The sequence below is a fragment of the Molothrus ater genome, chromosome 8, assembly GCF_012460135.2.
Source record: "Molothrus ater isolate BHLD 08-10-18 breed brown headed cowbird chromosome 8, BPBGC_Mater_1.1, whole genome shotgun sequence".
Lineage (NCBI taxonomy): Eukaryota > Metazoa > Chordata > Aves > Passeriformes > Icteridae > Molothrus > Molothrus ater.
This window is the reverse complement of record NC_050485.2, coordinates 15,219,924-15,235,409: the sequence shown is the minus strand read 5'-3', so window position 1 is coordinate 15,235,409 and position 15,486 is coordinate 15,219,924. Positions and strand designations below refer to the sequence as shown.

The 15,486-nt window shown below is 39.4% G+C and overlaps 2 protein-coding genes and 1 long non-coding RNA gene across 4 annotated transcripts in view; 2 read left to right on the top strand and 1 right to left on the bottom strand.

The window, feature by feature from the left end:
• Positions 1–1,732, top strand: part of SHLD2 (shieldin complex subunit 2) — a 30,334-nt gene extending 28,602 nt beyond the window's left edge. For both annotated transcript variants that reach the window (XM_054515666.1, XM_036385922.1), the window contains 2 exons: positions 580–695; positions 1,261–1,732. In XM_054515666.1, coding sequence (XP_054371641.1) covers positions 580–695; positions 1,261–1,433 — 289 coding nt within the window. In that variant the 3' untranslated portion in view covers positions 1,434–1,732. The remainder of the gene's footprint in view (positions 1–579; positions 696–1,260) is intronic.
• A 753-nt stretch (positions 1,733–2,485) lies between these two features.
• SYT15 (synaptotagmin 15) lies at positions 2,486–13,357 on the bottom strand. The gene is made up of 8 exons (XM_036385926.1): positions 13,275–13,357; positions 10,028–10,226; positions 9,207–9,391; positions 8,382–8,677; positions 7,411–7,581; positions 6,778–6,898; positions 5,552–5,731; positions 2,486–4,133 (listed from the first exon to the last, which is right to left on the bottom strand). The coding sequence occupies exons 1-8, from the start codon at positions 13,279–13,281 to the stop codon at positions 3,997–3,999; spliced, it is 1,296 nt and encodes a 431-aa protein (XP_036241819.1). The 5' UTR covers positions 13,282–13,357; the 3' UTR covers positions 2,486–3,996.
• On the top strand, positions 9,349–10,858 carry LOC118688403 (uncharacterized). The gene is made up of 2 exons (XR_004980465.2): positions 9,349–9,468; positions 10,376–10,858. It is a non-coding gene; the product is annotated as an uncharacterized LOC118688403 (long non-coding RNA).
• Positions 13,358–15,486: the final 2,129 nt, after the last annotated feature.

Below are 15,486 nucleotides of genomic sequence, written 5' to 3'. Positions count from 1 at the left end.
TGTACTCTCAGCATGAGAACACATCCAGATGTAGAATTTACATGTCCATTTTGTTCAGAGAAAAGCCTCACATTTTTGCACTGAATTTTTTTCTGATCAATTTAGTAAGAATGCATCATCTTGGGAGTATTTCCAAATAGGGATTTTTATTTGTTCAGTGGTTTGTGAAAACATTTGGTATTATTTATAGTGCGAGAGCTATACCCTGGTATTATGTGGCTATAAAGTGATGTATTAAGACAGATAACACAGAGTGATGTTGATACAGATGGTACAATTCCAAGTGACACACCTAAGCTTATGTCCCTGCTTTGTATTTCCACCACCTCCATGGGCAATCCTGACCATCCTAACAGTAAAAAATTTCCTTCTAATGTCTAATCTGAGTGTCCTGTCTCAGTTTAGGGCCATTTCCTTATTTATTCCTCAAACTGATTCCAGAGCTACAGATTTGACACAAGTACATTGAGATTTTCTCATTTTTCTATTTGTTGGTATTATGTTGCACAGTAAGATTAAGTTTCAATAAAAAACAAACCATAGCAGCTAACTTTCATGGACCTTTGTTTTCTGATCTAGACCTGCTTTGATGACAGTAGAAGATGAAGGACATGAAATTTATGTTCATGTGGTGTCTGAGTTGATGGAAAAAATCTTCCTCAATATTCCTGCAGATTGGCTGAAGAGATTAGTAGGTACTGATTCATTAATTACTTGTGATAGAAACAGGCAGCAAAGTTCACAATGGAAGGAAAATTTTTAGTCATTTACAGTTGAAAAGAAACCCTAAACCACCAACATCAAAGTGGCTGTCTGACAAACTCAATTTCACTGGAGAGGTTGCAACAACAGGAGGTAAGAGGTGTGAATAACTACAACGACTTAGTTATATAATAGGTATATACCTAAATATTCAATAACTAAATAGATTCCTTATGTGCAAAATTGAAAGTCTTAGGAGCTTTTAGAAGGAGCTGGCATGTTTTCATGATTTGAAACATTGAACTGTTTCAGACAAGCTTCACTTGATACGTCCTGTTTGACTTGAGGTGTTTTATGTAATTCACAGGTGTTAAAAGTTTAATGAGAAACAGGCTCAGCTCACTGTTTTTAAAAAGTAATTAAAAATAAAAGCTAATTTTCTATTCAGATGTTGAACTTCACTTGCAGTAATTAAATGGAGCTTCATGGAGGTAGAACTTGAATGTTAGGTGCTATTGTGAAAATCAAGTGTAAATTGAATTGTTTTGTGTTTTGCAGTGCCCTCTTCAGATATAACCTACAGCACAGTAGTAGCAGATCTGTGTCATTCACTGCTGGCAGATACAGAAGCATTCTATTTGTTGGAAATCAGAAGCCACTTTGTGCTAGATGAGAACAGCTATCCTTTGCAAAAGGATTTCCATCTGCTGAATTTTCATCCTGATCTTTGACCTCTGCACTAATTGAGTAACAAAGACCATAAGGACACACAGATGGGAAGCAGAAGAAAAATTACTTAGCTGAAGGAAGCAAATCTCTTGTAAAAACTATAATAAAGGATTTTGGTTTTAACTTACGAAAAAAGCAAAACTATCAAAAGGACTGGTATGGAATATCTGCTAATAGTATATACTGGTGGAGTAATACTGATGAATTTTCGTAAAATGTATTTTTATACATGCATAATATATTTTTATACATGCATATTTGTATTAATAATGAGGTTAATAAATTCCAACAATTTCTTCCATATCTGTTTTCCTTTTTCTCCTCAGAAAAGTTCACTACTATTGTGAGAGACTGAATTTTCCTGAGACCTGGCATATTAGAGAATTCAGTAATATTTTAGTTTCACAATTTTTGTTTGTCTTACCCATATGCTATCTGTAGCTTGGTGGTTTTGTTTTGCTGTTGTGGTTGCTTTCCTTTTTTTAACAGCAGAATTTTTGCCATTTACCCTCAGCAATTTTGCTGCTGCTCTTTTCTCTTGCAAAACAGAACTGTCTTGTAATCATTCCACCTCCTTCAGCTCAAGGTAAGTCTCAAGCACAAGATCAGATGGATGTTTTATAAAAGGCAGTAGGTAAAAAATTTGCTCATTATGTGACAGTTAAAAACATTGTATTAGAACTCCTTATTTGATGATGTTTCTTGCTTTGAAATAACTCTTGTTCAGGTAGAGTCAAAAAGGGCCTTTCTCACTTGCTTCCCTTGGATGACTGTGAGTACAAGTACATTGGTAAGTGCATTAGAATTTGTTTCTTCACAATTTAGCTGAAATTACTGAACACACAAGCTGGAAGTATTGTTACTTCAATGTATAATAAAAGAGGACCACACTGTACATCAATGTCAGACAGGTGACTTCCCACCTTGGGGGTATTTGTTAACAGACACTGCATTGCATGCATCTTCTGCACAAGCTCATAAACCAGCTGTCTGAAATACTAACTGCTTACTTTTAAGATCCTTAATGGTATGGTTGAAATAATAAAATACAACATTTATTTGGTAAAATCACTTTATTCTAGTAATATGTTAACTGTATGATAACTGTGTAGTTTTTCTCCCCAGAACAAACAGAATAACTTTGCTTATCAGATTGGTTTGGAGTAGTTTTGTGGGGCTGAAATTTGAATACAGCTTTGTAATGTAATGAGTTTGGCTCATTTTGTATCCAGTGGTGTAATTAGCAAGACAGACTGAGGGTACTGTGTAACATGTCAGATGGTGGATCAGGGAGGTCTGTTATCTTACAATTCCTCTGTGGTATCTTCTCATTCATAACATTTCCTTTAGGTAATAACAATATTATCAAAATGGAAAGTGGTTTCATCTCCCCAGAGAAGGCTAATATTTTAAGGTTTTGAATTAATTAATGTTGTATCCTGTTTGAAAGGAAGTTGGTTTTATTTCAGCTGTAGAGGTTATGGAACATGATTGTGCAAAATGTTTTGCTGCAGTAGTCAGTGTGTCTGGTTTATGACTGTACAGTGAGAAGGGTACAGAGCTCAGGTCCCCAGTGAACAATCAAAAAGAGAAAAATATCATATTTTATTTTGATTAGGAATAATTGCTCCAAATTACTTTAGAGAGCAGTAATTTACTTAATGAAGAGGACTCTACTACTAAAACAGACAGATGCCCAGGGGGCTTAAGCTAATTGGATTTTCAGTGTGAGAATTGTCATACCAGGTCAAACCCAAGGCTCTTGTAATCAATGCTCTGTCTCCAGCAGAGATGTGTTTAGAGAGAAATGTAATAGGACAGGACATGTCCTCATCTTACTGTCCCAGAGTACTCCAGTACTGGAATAGCCTCCAGTCACTTGTGACTCTGTGACTTCTCTGCTTGTCCCTTAGTGTCAACACAAAGTGCTGTACTTGGGGTCAGCTGAAAACACTGAACTGAGTTACTGCAGGAAATACACTGAGGTGCTGAGGGATGTGAACAGCTGCTTCCAGGTGTGTGACCAATGGCAGTGCCTTCACCCTTCCTGTTCAAAAGAGGTCTTAAATGTAATGCTGCTATTTTAAACAAGTTCTACATGTATTAGTCAGTGTCTTTTGGGCTGTGTCTGTTTTGGCATTCTCACTGGGCTTCTCTCCCCTTTGGTGAAGCACTGTGGTGATGTGGAGCAGTGGGCAGATAGGCCTGCTGTCATCACTGGCAATTCTTGGGCTCTGTCTACATGTGTGATCATTTGTGCCCAGAACTCATGACCAAGAAGTGGAATTTACCAGTCAAAATAATTAATACTGAGAGATCATGTTTGGCTGTTTGTTTGCTCAGCTGCATGTTAATTAAATGTAACATATATTTTGAAGAGAGGAAGGAGGGACTCCCAGCCTACCAGGGACCAAATCTTTTATTTGTGTTTGGTCAAGGAAATAATTTATTTTATTCTTTTCTTCTTCAGGTACAAAATCTTAGCAAAGATTTTTTTTTTACCCTTTAGATGAGAAAGATAGTAAGAACTTCTCCATGTTAAGGTTGGTTTTTCCTCAGTGCTGTTCATGTGCTGTGGCAGAGAGCATGCCATCGTTTAACCAGCTCCTTGGGCTTGCTGATCATCTCATTCCAGTGCTCCAGTTCTCTGCCACGTGTGTACATGAAAGGCCCAACTACCACTCGTCCCAGCAGAAGTGTTTCTGGGGAAAAAAAAGCAGTTAGTGATGAACCCTTGTGATGCTTCTCTGAAACCCTTGCCTACATTAGAATATCAACATGTATTGTAGGGGGTAGAATATAAGAAAATATAGTGTAGAAAGTAATCTTACCCCTAAGGAGTTGCAGCTGGGCCAATTATCAAAGATCAGGAGCAGGCCTGACTTTAACAGGCCACAGCTGTAAGCAATGAGAAGAAGATGCTATAAAAGAGTGGGGTGGCTGGGTGAGAGGGGAGCTGGAGTCAGTTGGCTGCTTTGTGAAGAAGAGTCAGTGCTCTGAGGAGCTGCCCATGAGAAACACCAAGAAGGTATAGAACTTTTGTGATAAGGAGACAACAGTGTGGAACCCCTGTAATAAGATGACAATATGTTTTTCTCCAAATAATGCCTTTTCTGAAAGGTATTTTTAAACCAAAACATTTCTCAGTGAAGTAACCCTGGACTTCAGGTTCTGTAGCTTCTACCTGCTGAGGTTCAGCATTAAAAGGTACAGCAGTAAGTGGGTGTTTAGTCAATGGAGGCCTGTCCTTTTACCTGAAGTTAAACTAAAACATCTTCAAGGTGCAAATATCTGATCTGTATCTGTCCTGCCCCTTTACCTCAGGTTTACTGGGGAGGCATGTCCTAATTTTGGGTATCTTCAACCTCAGTAGGATTCACATGATGCTCTGGCTTTGCAAAAAATAAATGCAGTTACTGAGACAGCTGGGAGCTGTAATGTGTGTCTTGCTACTGCCAAGGTCCAGATTGCTTATTCATGCCTGGATTTTTCAGCTATGAATGAGGAAAATTATTGAGATCATATTTGCACTGCAGGGAAGATGTTTTTCTTGTGAGCAGTGGAAATACTGAATTCTGATTTGCTTCTGTAAGCAGAACTCTTTAATGGATTCTCTAACAGTTAGTAAGAGGTGGCCTCATGCATCAGGTTTTCTTGCCAGGGAATGGGGATGTTTGCTAATCTCTCTTCTTTTTTTCTCTCTGTTGAGAGAATTAAAATTCCTATTCCTCTTTCAAATATGCTCAGAAGGAGTGAATGGCCACACAGTTTTGGAGGCTGTGTGTTGCACACACAAGTGTTCACATAAGCTTGTTTTAATGGGATGCTGGAATGAAACAAAGGCACAGCACCTTGTACTAGTATTGACTAGGCTACAGTGATTTTATTCATGTCTTCCATGGAATGTAGCCTCTGACAGAGAGACATATGCTTAACTACAAATAAGTTGTTCTGCTTTTTAAGAGACAGCCTTTGAAATACCCCAAAACTCTTACATGTTTTATGATTATTGCTGGAAAGGAATTACTTCCTCTCAACTTTAAACATGTCTCAAGTGTGTAAGAGATTTGACACCTTGACAGTAGTAATTTATATGACTGTAATAATTTATATAACTTACTTTCTCCTTTGTTACTCTGGAGCACAGATAGACTCAGGCTTGCTGTATCCAGCTCTGTCTGATCTGCCTTGAAACTGAAGGTTTCATTGTACACAGGGTTGGGAGTTCCCAGAAGAGCTGCTGTCTTTTTACTTTTGATGTATTTATTATGGTTCATTAGTGAGACTTTGACATACACACCTTGGAGAAAAAGAAATTCAAGACTAAAAGACATCTTCATGAAGCAGTTGGGAGACAGCTTAGGGAATTGCTTCCTTTTGGGAGTCAATATCAAGTGTAACATCAGATTGTGAAAGATTGATGGAACACACATGACAGCATGACATAAAGCAGGGAGGCTACAAAGTACTGAGGGTGCAGTTTTAGAGTGCACTTTCCAGTTTAAGTGCTGTTAAAATAAGCAGCCATATTCTTACCCTGCATCCTTGATCTTGTGTTTCTGTGCCTTCCCTTCCTCTGATGGAGACTTTTTTGAAGGCTTAATTTGTTCAGTCAAAAAAAATCTTAGTGATGTGTGTGTAATATATATAGAGGACTAAACTTCTTTTCTTTTTAAATTGTAGGTGTATTTTGCATTTATATTGTTTAGCTTCAAAGCCCTGCAAGAATCACTAGACTGAAATACAAGTTTTGTTCTTCATCTGTTTTTGCTTTTGAGTGTTAGATTTTAAAGAGCATTTTGAGGTAATCTCTGAGACCAGGGATACATGAGTATGTTGTACCAGAAAAAGCCTTCTGTGCTAAGGGAGAAAATTGTGAGTCCATGCCATGTCCTTTGAACAATAGCCAGACTGTCCTAAACTGAGATTTTTTTCTCTCAACTCAGTTCCTCCCAGAACAGGTGTTCAGCATAAGCAGTTGTCCTGCAGCTGTTACCTCTGGGAATTTGACTTGAGGCAACTGTTAATGTCCCCTGAAATGCTGCCTTCTCTGGACTGGAGAGCAGCAAAAGGATGTTGCTCACTGTACAAAAACAGGAGAAAAAAGTTACCACCAATTGCCACAGGACAAACCTTTTATTATGAAACAAACCTCAAAGATAGCAAAACTAAGCTATCAAAATCTAATTGCCTCAGGGCAGAATATGGCTTGTTTCCACTCAAATCACCAGGATGTTTATTTGTTCCTGTCAGAGTCCCACAGCACAAGCTTGGGTGTACAGATGAGGAAGGAGCAAATTAAGACAGGAGTTGTGGAGCTGATAGCAGGGAGGAAATCCCACTTACCAACAGCAGGGCTCTCCTCCTGGAGCTTTAATCCCCTCGCCCTCAGAACCACCACAGTGAGACGGCCCAGGTAGTCATTGTAGCTCAGGGAGAACTGGATATCACCATGCTCTGAAGGAGGCTTTGGAAGCAGAACAACACCTGTCAAATATGTCTGAAAAACTCCCTCATCGTGTGGTCAAATGGGGAGACCAATCCTTTTTCATGCGAATGGTGTCTGTCACACTGAGGCATGTGAGTGACTTGTAATGGCTTTATTTGTGCTGTTGTAACATTTGATGGAACCACATCAAATGTTAATCAGCTTTCCTAACCCTCAGAATTATTCTTTTCTAGAGGATATCAATGTCCTTGCCTCTTCTGCTCTTAATAATTGAAAGAAGCAAATAACAAAAGTTCTTATGTAACAACCTCCTAATTCATGTGACTTTTCTAAGCATCTGGGTACTCCTTTTACAATAGCTATGGGTCTGCAGGTTGGTAAGATGGGAATTTCTATTCTAAATGTTTATGAAGTACTTTTGCATGTGAGGTACTTGGTAGAATGTAGTTCTACTTCAACATAGTTCTACTCCTTCCAATACTTGTAGGATGACTGATGTTCAACAGTGCCAAGAGCCTGGTATCACGTACCTCCAAGTTTTCTTTCTCCAGATCTCTCCATATGACTAGTTTGTTGTCCTCAGTTAATGCTTCATTTTTTAGTGGAAAGATAACTTGGCCTAGGAGATGATGCTTCTTCTGTTTATCAACATGATAAACCAAAAACTTTAATGTCCTTTGGAGCAACATTTTACTGGAAACCTGTACAGGAAAATGAAGAATATTAATAATTATAAAACATCCGACACTTTCCTACTCTAGCATGACTTCAAAGGAAATATTTTTCAAACTGTGGTAAGTTTAGGTGGGGATTTCCTTTAATTATTTGAAGTACTTTTAAAATTTGCCTAAAACTTGAGCTATGTGGAAGTCAAGATCCAAGCTAAAATACAAGTTCATTTGGAAGCTGTGAAGTTAGTTGGTGGTTTTTTAGCTCATATGGATCTAGTGCTGTGTGATGCATTCACTTTCAAACTCAGATGTTTAGAATCTGTAAACATTTTTTCAGTTGTCTGAAACACAAACTTTTTTGGTTTTAAAGCTTTTGTCTTGTGGCATGTGCTGAAAGCCTGTTAGCATGGGAAGCCAAGTTATGCAGTACTGTACAAATAGCAGCCCAGAGATTCCTCCCAGGTTCTGCTGTCTAGCCTACTTCCACAGCAAAGAAACCAAAAGCTGTGAAAGCATCATGTCAGCATTGGCTCCTTCTGAACTTCTAGAACTGCTGGGCTGAACTGCTCAGCTGTACTTCAAACTGGGGGTTTTGTTATTCCCTGGGCAAGTTCTGGAACCCTTAACTTTAGTATAGACTAGAAGTAAGAGCAGTTGTGGGGCCACACGCTTCTGTAGCCCAGGATCTCCAAAAGCCCCAGTAAAAAATCCTGTCTGTGGTGGAAACAACTTCTGTCTTGGTAGAAGCATTGTGAACATACAAACATGTACTGTAGTTTGACAAGTTAATATTTGCAAACAAAAATCTGCCTCATCAAAAGAAAAAGTACCTGGAAAACAAAGTTTTCATCAAACTGAGGGTTAAGAGTTTTACGTTTTGTTTTGGACTGCAGGTAGCTTCTTTCATCAGGCAGCAGGTAGATTTTCACAAATGGACTGCAGGAATCAGCAGGAGGCTGCAGCTTTCTGACTTTGATCAAGGAGACAAGGAGCCTTTCTGACTCTTGCTCGTATTCTATGGAGAACCAGAGGCGGCCAATGCTGCCATCAGGAAAATCTGTTTCACTTTTGTCTTCAGGAAACTTGTACAGATCTGGGTTAATGGTTCCTACAACATAAGCTCCAGCTACAAGAAAAGGCAAAACAAGCACCCTCAGATTAGCCTCAAGAACCATTGCAGGCATTTTTAGAACCACTGCTGTATTGGGGTAAATCAGATTACCCTCTTTATTAACAATCAATTTTTTGTAAAAATTTCATATTTTATTTCCTTTTTCCTGAGATTTGGGGGAGTAATTGTAGGCTGCAGCACTTTTCTTTGTCTTATTTCTGTGATTGTACCTGGTTAGTTCTAGCTATTTGTAGTTGCAGCATGCAGCTGGTGATTGCTGTTTCTGGGGACAACAGGCACTTCCTGGCCTTTACAAAATATTGGAGGAGAGATTGCTTTGTCTGCCAAATATGTAAGGTACCACAGCACTGGGAACAAAATTACTGTGTTCTTGCCCAATTCTCATACATAAAATGTATAAATGCATGGAGCATTTAGGGCTTGTGCTGGGTAATGCAGTCTCTGCTGTGCCCCCACGATATATGCTTCATAATACTAAAGCCACCCTACCCTTAAAAATAGTCCCATTTTTGCAATGCCATACCCAAGGAATGAAATGATGACCGTGGCCCAGACTGAGGGGTCATGAAGGGGTCCCTGTCTTCCTGAACCTGTTCTTCATTTGTCAGGTGAATCCAGTCTCGCCCATGCAGTGTTGGTGGAATGATAAATGGAACACTTCTGGACCTGCTCAAGACAGCAGCACCTATTGACTCTTCTGGTTTAAAGCTGGAAATCAAACTTGATGAGAGTACTAAGTTTACTGCTCTTATGTCACAATGTAAAAATTCTACAGACATGCAAAGGTAAAAATAAAATCAAAAAGCAAATAAAAACAATTGCTTAATGCATAAAAAGACAGTGAGGCACATTAGGTCTTAATTCTTCTCACAGATTCTTCTCTTTCCCCCTTTCCTTCCCTTTAGAATTTATCTTTCAAAGGAAAGGAAGAATTAACTGCAGCTGCTTGTTTTAGAGCCAAAATCCCTGAAATTATTAATTCTCTTAGAGAGTCTCCTTCCTGAACTAAAGTCCTGTTGTTTCTGTTATTAGACTAGAAATGACTCTGGAACATAGGCTGGGTTTGTCTAACAGGTAAAACTATCCATTCACCAATTACACTTGAATATATTCTCTCTTTTAAATAAATCAGGAATAACCATCACTTTGATAGTTAGATTATCCTTTTCCTAAAGGAACAAAACAGAACATGCCTGATGTTTTCATATAATTTAGGGATCGCCTTTATTTCTGTACATGCTATATATATATAGATATATGTTTGGATCACCTGCTCATTTGACATTTGACAAATTGAAATAAATTACATAGCATATGCTTTAAAAACAAAATGAAAAAAGGTACCTTGTACTTTTTAGATGAATTTCAGAATTTGCCTGATCCTGGAAAATGGCATTTGCATTTGTTGTTTTGACAGGATTGATGAGCTTTTCATAAGAAAAGAGGTGGCAAAATTTTTTCCAAAGCAGATATGCAGTTATTCCAAGGAGGACAAATAAAAGGATCCCTCCTATTATACCTCCAGCCACAGCAACTGCTTGTTCTGTTCAAACATAAAAGCACACAAAACATCATAGGAAGATCAAAGGATATTTTGGGTGTAGACAGGAATATTAAAGCTAACAAAAACCATTCCAAAATTATTTTTAAATTAAGCATTCAGCTCACATGCACATTTTTGTTTGGTTATAGCATGGTGCAGCACCTGAAGAGACATAACAATGGCAGTGACAGATCAGAGTGTTCAGAAGCACTGGCAGTTACTGCAATGTGAGAGACTACAGACATGAAAAAACCCAAATGCCAAAGAATTATTCAGGCTCTTATTTTGTATTAGCGTTTACCTTAGCATGGCAGAAACGCTAGAGCTTGCATAATGGAAGAAAAAGAGAACTCTGGAGCACCTAATATGAAAGGTACCATTGTTTTGGTTTGGTTTGTTCTTCCAACTATTTATCTATGTTGACTTGAATCTGGACCCTGCCACAAGGAACAAAGTAAAGCTATGGGTTGTTTTCTTTCTAAGGATGCATGTGTTTCCTGACCTGTGAAGTCAAAGTTAAATATCCGTTAAACAGAGTTTCCTGAATCGTGAGTACTTAACATACAACAAAATCTTGTTATAATTACTGTGAACAAACCCAAATAAAACTAAATAAATGTATTTAATATAAATATCAGAAATTCTGTTGTGAGAATTTCTTGTTAGACCAAGGGTAGATAATTGCTAATAGGCTCAGTTCATTGCTTTCACATGTTTGCTGAGAATGCTGGAGTGATAGGCTGCAAAGATTATTTTGCTCTGTACCTAAACTCTATCTTCCACTCTGCAGCCATGGGAGGCAGCTCAGGAGCAGCTGAGCACTGGGTGCTGACAGTTCTCAAGGTCTCCCCTGAAACTGAAGTAGCCAAGTGACCTGGCATTTTCTTACAACTGGTACTGAATTTTTTTCTTCTCTGCTTTTAGGTAGAGTTAACTTGATTATGCTTTATTCCTTTTTCTTTTTATCTATCTGTGCTTGGTAGGTACCTTGCAGTTAGCCATCTCTATACAATGGTACAAGTAAAATAAAGAAAATACAAGCACAAAAGCATCAGTCAACACTATTGATAGTTTTGACTATCAAATAATAATAGTGTTGAATAATTCCAAACTATTTTCATTTAATTTAGTTTATTCATTAGAGCTATAAAGAGTATGGGAGGTGAGTTGAAAATACATCTGTTGCTGATCTTTTTCAGTGTTGCTGTGTTGCAGTGACATGAAATGTCCTTCAGCTACAGAACGCTTAAGTAATTACTTTGTACTATAAAATTAACCTGCCCATAGCGCCTCAAAGGCCTTAATCTGATCCTGACTCATTTTCCTGCATTTGGTGGAGTCACTGAAGCCAAGTTGGTTTTGCAGCTCCCCTCCAGGTGTGTTGCCTTAGGCCTCTGCAGGAATTGGCTGGCTGCTTCCCTGAGTCACTGCTGTCTCCCAGCAGCACCGTGAGCAGCCACCCTGCTCATGGCGGTACCACAGCAACAGCACTTTGCTGTCCTTGCAGCTGGTGGGTGAACTGAGTGGGTTCCAGCATTCAGCCAGACTAATAGTGCAATGCTTATTCTGAGCAACAGGAAACAAGCTCCTGTTTGATGTGGGTTAATATTAATACAGAGACAAGTCTGACTGTGCCATGTGGGTAAATTGGTTTTCCTTAATAAGAATGCACAGTATGAGGAAATGCACATGAGCATGGGAATTTTATGTGTGTGTTCCTTTTAGTTTTGCAGGACATGCTCAAATATATCTTCAGTCAGACTCGTATTTTATTGCATCTCAGAAGGCCAGATGCAGAAAAAATGCTTCAGTTTAATGCCCATGAACATAATAGAAACTAATGGTTTCCTTCATGTAGGTGCACTATAAATAACACAAATCTCTATATGGCTGGTAGCTTTACTGTCTGATCTGAAAGGTTAACATTTCAAGCAAGCTGTACAGGTCTTTGTTTAACTTGTCCTGTTCATTCACAAGTCTCTGATGCTCTCAGCAGCAGTCCTGTGTTCCCCTATAGCCAGTTTGTCACCATTTACCATTAAAGACAGTATGATGAGGTGTGCATTGATTTTGGAGTAAGAGAATGAGTTTCTAGTCTTTTAGTTAATGAGTTTGTATGTATTGAATTTGTTCACTGCAGAATGGTAAGTATTCATGACACACCCATAGGCATAGACTCAAATTCTGGGGGTTTTTTTAAACTTTATATAGCTGTAGATTTAAGGTAAAGTTTTACTCATTTTAGTAGTTACCTGTAATTTAATGAGAGTAAGGAGAATTTGTCTCACTTTTAGACCATCTTATCTGATTAGATCAGCAACAGAACCAGTGGCTTAGGGCACAATGTAGCACTAGTCACAAATTGACCACTGAGATTAGTTGCATCCACTGTATGCAGGGACAAAATATGTATATTTTAAAATAACTACCTGGCATCATGAGCAATTGATGTATTGTATCCTGCTGCGGTACAGGATCGTGGCAAAGGAGATGGAAAAGACCTGTTGGACCATTTCATCTCCTCCTCCCCGAGCCAGCAGACTGTCTCCTGTTGATAGGTACCAGGTTTATCCTAGCATAGTGCAGGTGCTGACAGGCATCCTCTGTCTCCTCTGGGATTGCATCCCTTTTTTACTTACTGTGTGATTATATGCTTTTAATAAGCTTTACTTAAACTTTGCAGCAAGCTTTTTGGCTTACGAGCAAGTTTACAAGCAGCTCGTTCTCCACAACTAGTTTTAATCCCGTATAAAAACACAGTCTAAGCCCACGTACAGTATAAATTAAATAACTGGGGGGTAGTGGAGGCAAGACTGCCCATTTGCTGTGCCTGTCTCCAGGGCCGAGCCTCTGCCCTGTCGGGCGGTGCTGGCAGCCCTGCGGTTCCAGCTGTCCCTTCCCTGGCGGGCTGCGGAGCGCGGCCGGCCGGTGCAGGGACAGGTCTGGGCTGATGCTTTAGCGAGCCCTCCCCAGCGCCAGCCCGGCCGGGGCTGCGGGAGGAGCTGGGCACCCCCTCCCTGCCTCCCTCGCTGCGCCCCCGGCACTTACCGGCCATGGGTGCCGCTGCTCCGGCGGGCCGGGCCGAGTGCCCGCCGCGGTCCCGGTGCCCGAGAGCCGCAGCCCCTCCCCGGCCCGCCCCCGGCTCGCACACGGCAGAGCCCGCGAGCAGCAGCTCCAAGACAGGCATCGCTGGCCAAGAAAAGCAAAGGGACCCGTTCGGGAAAGATCCCGAGCCATCCCAGGCATTGCCATCTTCCCGAGGGAGGGCTGGAATCGGGCAGGAATGATGCTGACTATTGTGCTGCATAAATCCTCTGGCAGCCCTGAAAAGGCACCTGTGCAACACTGCCGGTGTGAGAAAGCTCCAAAAGCTACAGTTGAGCTCAGAAAAATTCTTAGATATTAGTAGCTTAATTCTGAACATTCGTGTGGGCCAGAAATAGCATGCATTTCTTTTTTATCTTTAACAAAATAAGTAAGCACAAAGGAACACATCTCCTTAGACAATTGCAATTACAGCCCTTACAATTTGTATTTATAAACGTAATAGTCTTTAATCTCTGAGTGTGTAATGGATACAACCAACCAGATCTTAACCAGCCAAATTACTCATGTATAGTTCAGAAACAAAGTATTTGCCATCACCTTTTGTCTCCTAATGCTTCTTTCACAGCCAGCATATGACAAGAACCTATACCTTTAATTTAACAGCTGTTTGTATTACATGTTCTCTTCTTGTTGCTTGTGTAGTGCATGGTGTTGTTTAATCTAAAAGCCAAAGAAATGCAAAGGAATTAAAAGCAGTAGGGTCCTAATGCAATTCATCTTCTGAATCCTCCTAATGAATCCTCTGTTCTAAGGTTTTGATTTGTAGAGTCTTAGAATTCTTTTTAATCATTGCATTTAAAATATTCTGTAAATGTAGGAAGGTTAAGCTTTTGCTATTAATTTTTGAGTCCTCTGGAAGAAAGAAAGTGTTTAGATAATTTTTACCCAAAAAAGAAAAAAAGCTTCATATATTTTAGTTTTATGCTTATAAGATAGTTAATTATTAAATAAATATTGCACAGTCAGTGCTTTTGCTACTCTTATTTCTCTATTGAATTAGTGCAAATGCTGAAGTAGAGTTTTTTTCTCGGCAGTTTTGCACTTATCAGGATGGCAAGACAACAACTGCCTGCTTTCTCTTGCAGTGCTCTTGCTTGAGCTCACTTTTGTGGCTGTGTGAGGAGTGCTGAAGCTGCTGTGAACACCTGATTGCTTTCAGAGCCCTGCTGCCCAGTGCCAGATGCTCTGGCTCCCACACAAGCTGTGCTGCCTGTGTGGAGCTGTGGGAGCTTGGACATCTGGGAAGCCCTAGCCAGGAGCCATCTGCTGATTCAGCTCCTGTTCTAGTGAGCCCGGGATGGGACACCATGACCTGGAGGGGCAGATCCTGCCCTCCCCACGTTCCTGTGGAAGGAGGTAATGGCAAAGCTGTTGAGCAGGGAGCTTTCAGTTTGATTTTCTGCCCTACTGTGACGTTCCCCGTTCCAGTCTTTCTGTGCCTGAGTTCTTGCCACAGCTAGAAATCAGAATAAATACAGGACATGAAACACAACTATTCCCTCCTTTATCTCTGAGTGCAGCCTCCTTCTTAGCCTAAATCCCTGAACAGCTAAGAGTTTCATGATTTGTGGACCTAGATATTGTACTATAAATATTCAGTGTTTCTGATGCATATTTTGTAACATACACATTTTTCAGTCTCCCTATCCAGGGACATCTTACAGTCAAACCTTGAGCTTTAAAAGACCACTTAAAAATTCTGTCACAAAAAATTTTTTGAAGTGTGTTACCTTAAAAACAGGGATGTCACAATGCTCATTTGACACCTATCTAAGTAACAGCAAATAATTTATCATATATTCATGTAATTCCCACTACACTGGATGAAATTCAACATACGTATTTTTTAAGTTGGATATCTTTGAAAAAATCAAGTATTTATTTGACATATAAACCTTTTTATCCAGTTCTGACTTACAATTAATTTGATTGTGTGTAATTACTTAAAGCTGTGTATAGGAACATCCCTTGATTAAAGATAGAAAAGTATTTAAAGAAGATACAGCTGTAGGATCACAAGCATCAATAGGTCTTTAGAAAGGAAAGTAATTATAGCATCATTTTACACTGAAGTCTAACTCCTACTATTATTTATTAATAATCTTAAAGCTTCAACAGATCCCATTCAATAAAAGGATTTTCTTTTTTTTTT

Excerpts from the sequence above, each read along its gene's own strand:
- SYT15 (XM_036385926.1), bottom strand. Across the intron at positions 7,582-8,381 it reads ATGAAAACTTTGTTTTCCAG|GTTTCCAGTAAAATGTTGCT; the intron begins GTACTTTTTCTT and ends TTTCCTGTACAG. Across the intron at positions 5,732-6,777 it reads GGAGGAGAGCCCTGCTGTTG|GTGTGTATGTCAAAGTCTCA; the intron begins GTAAGTGGGATT and ends TTTTTCTCCAAG.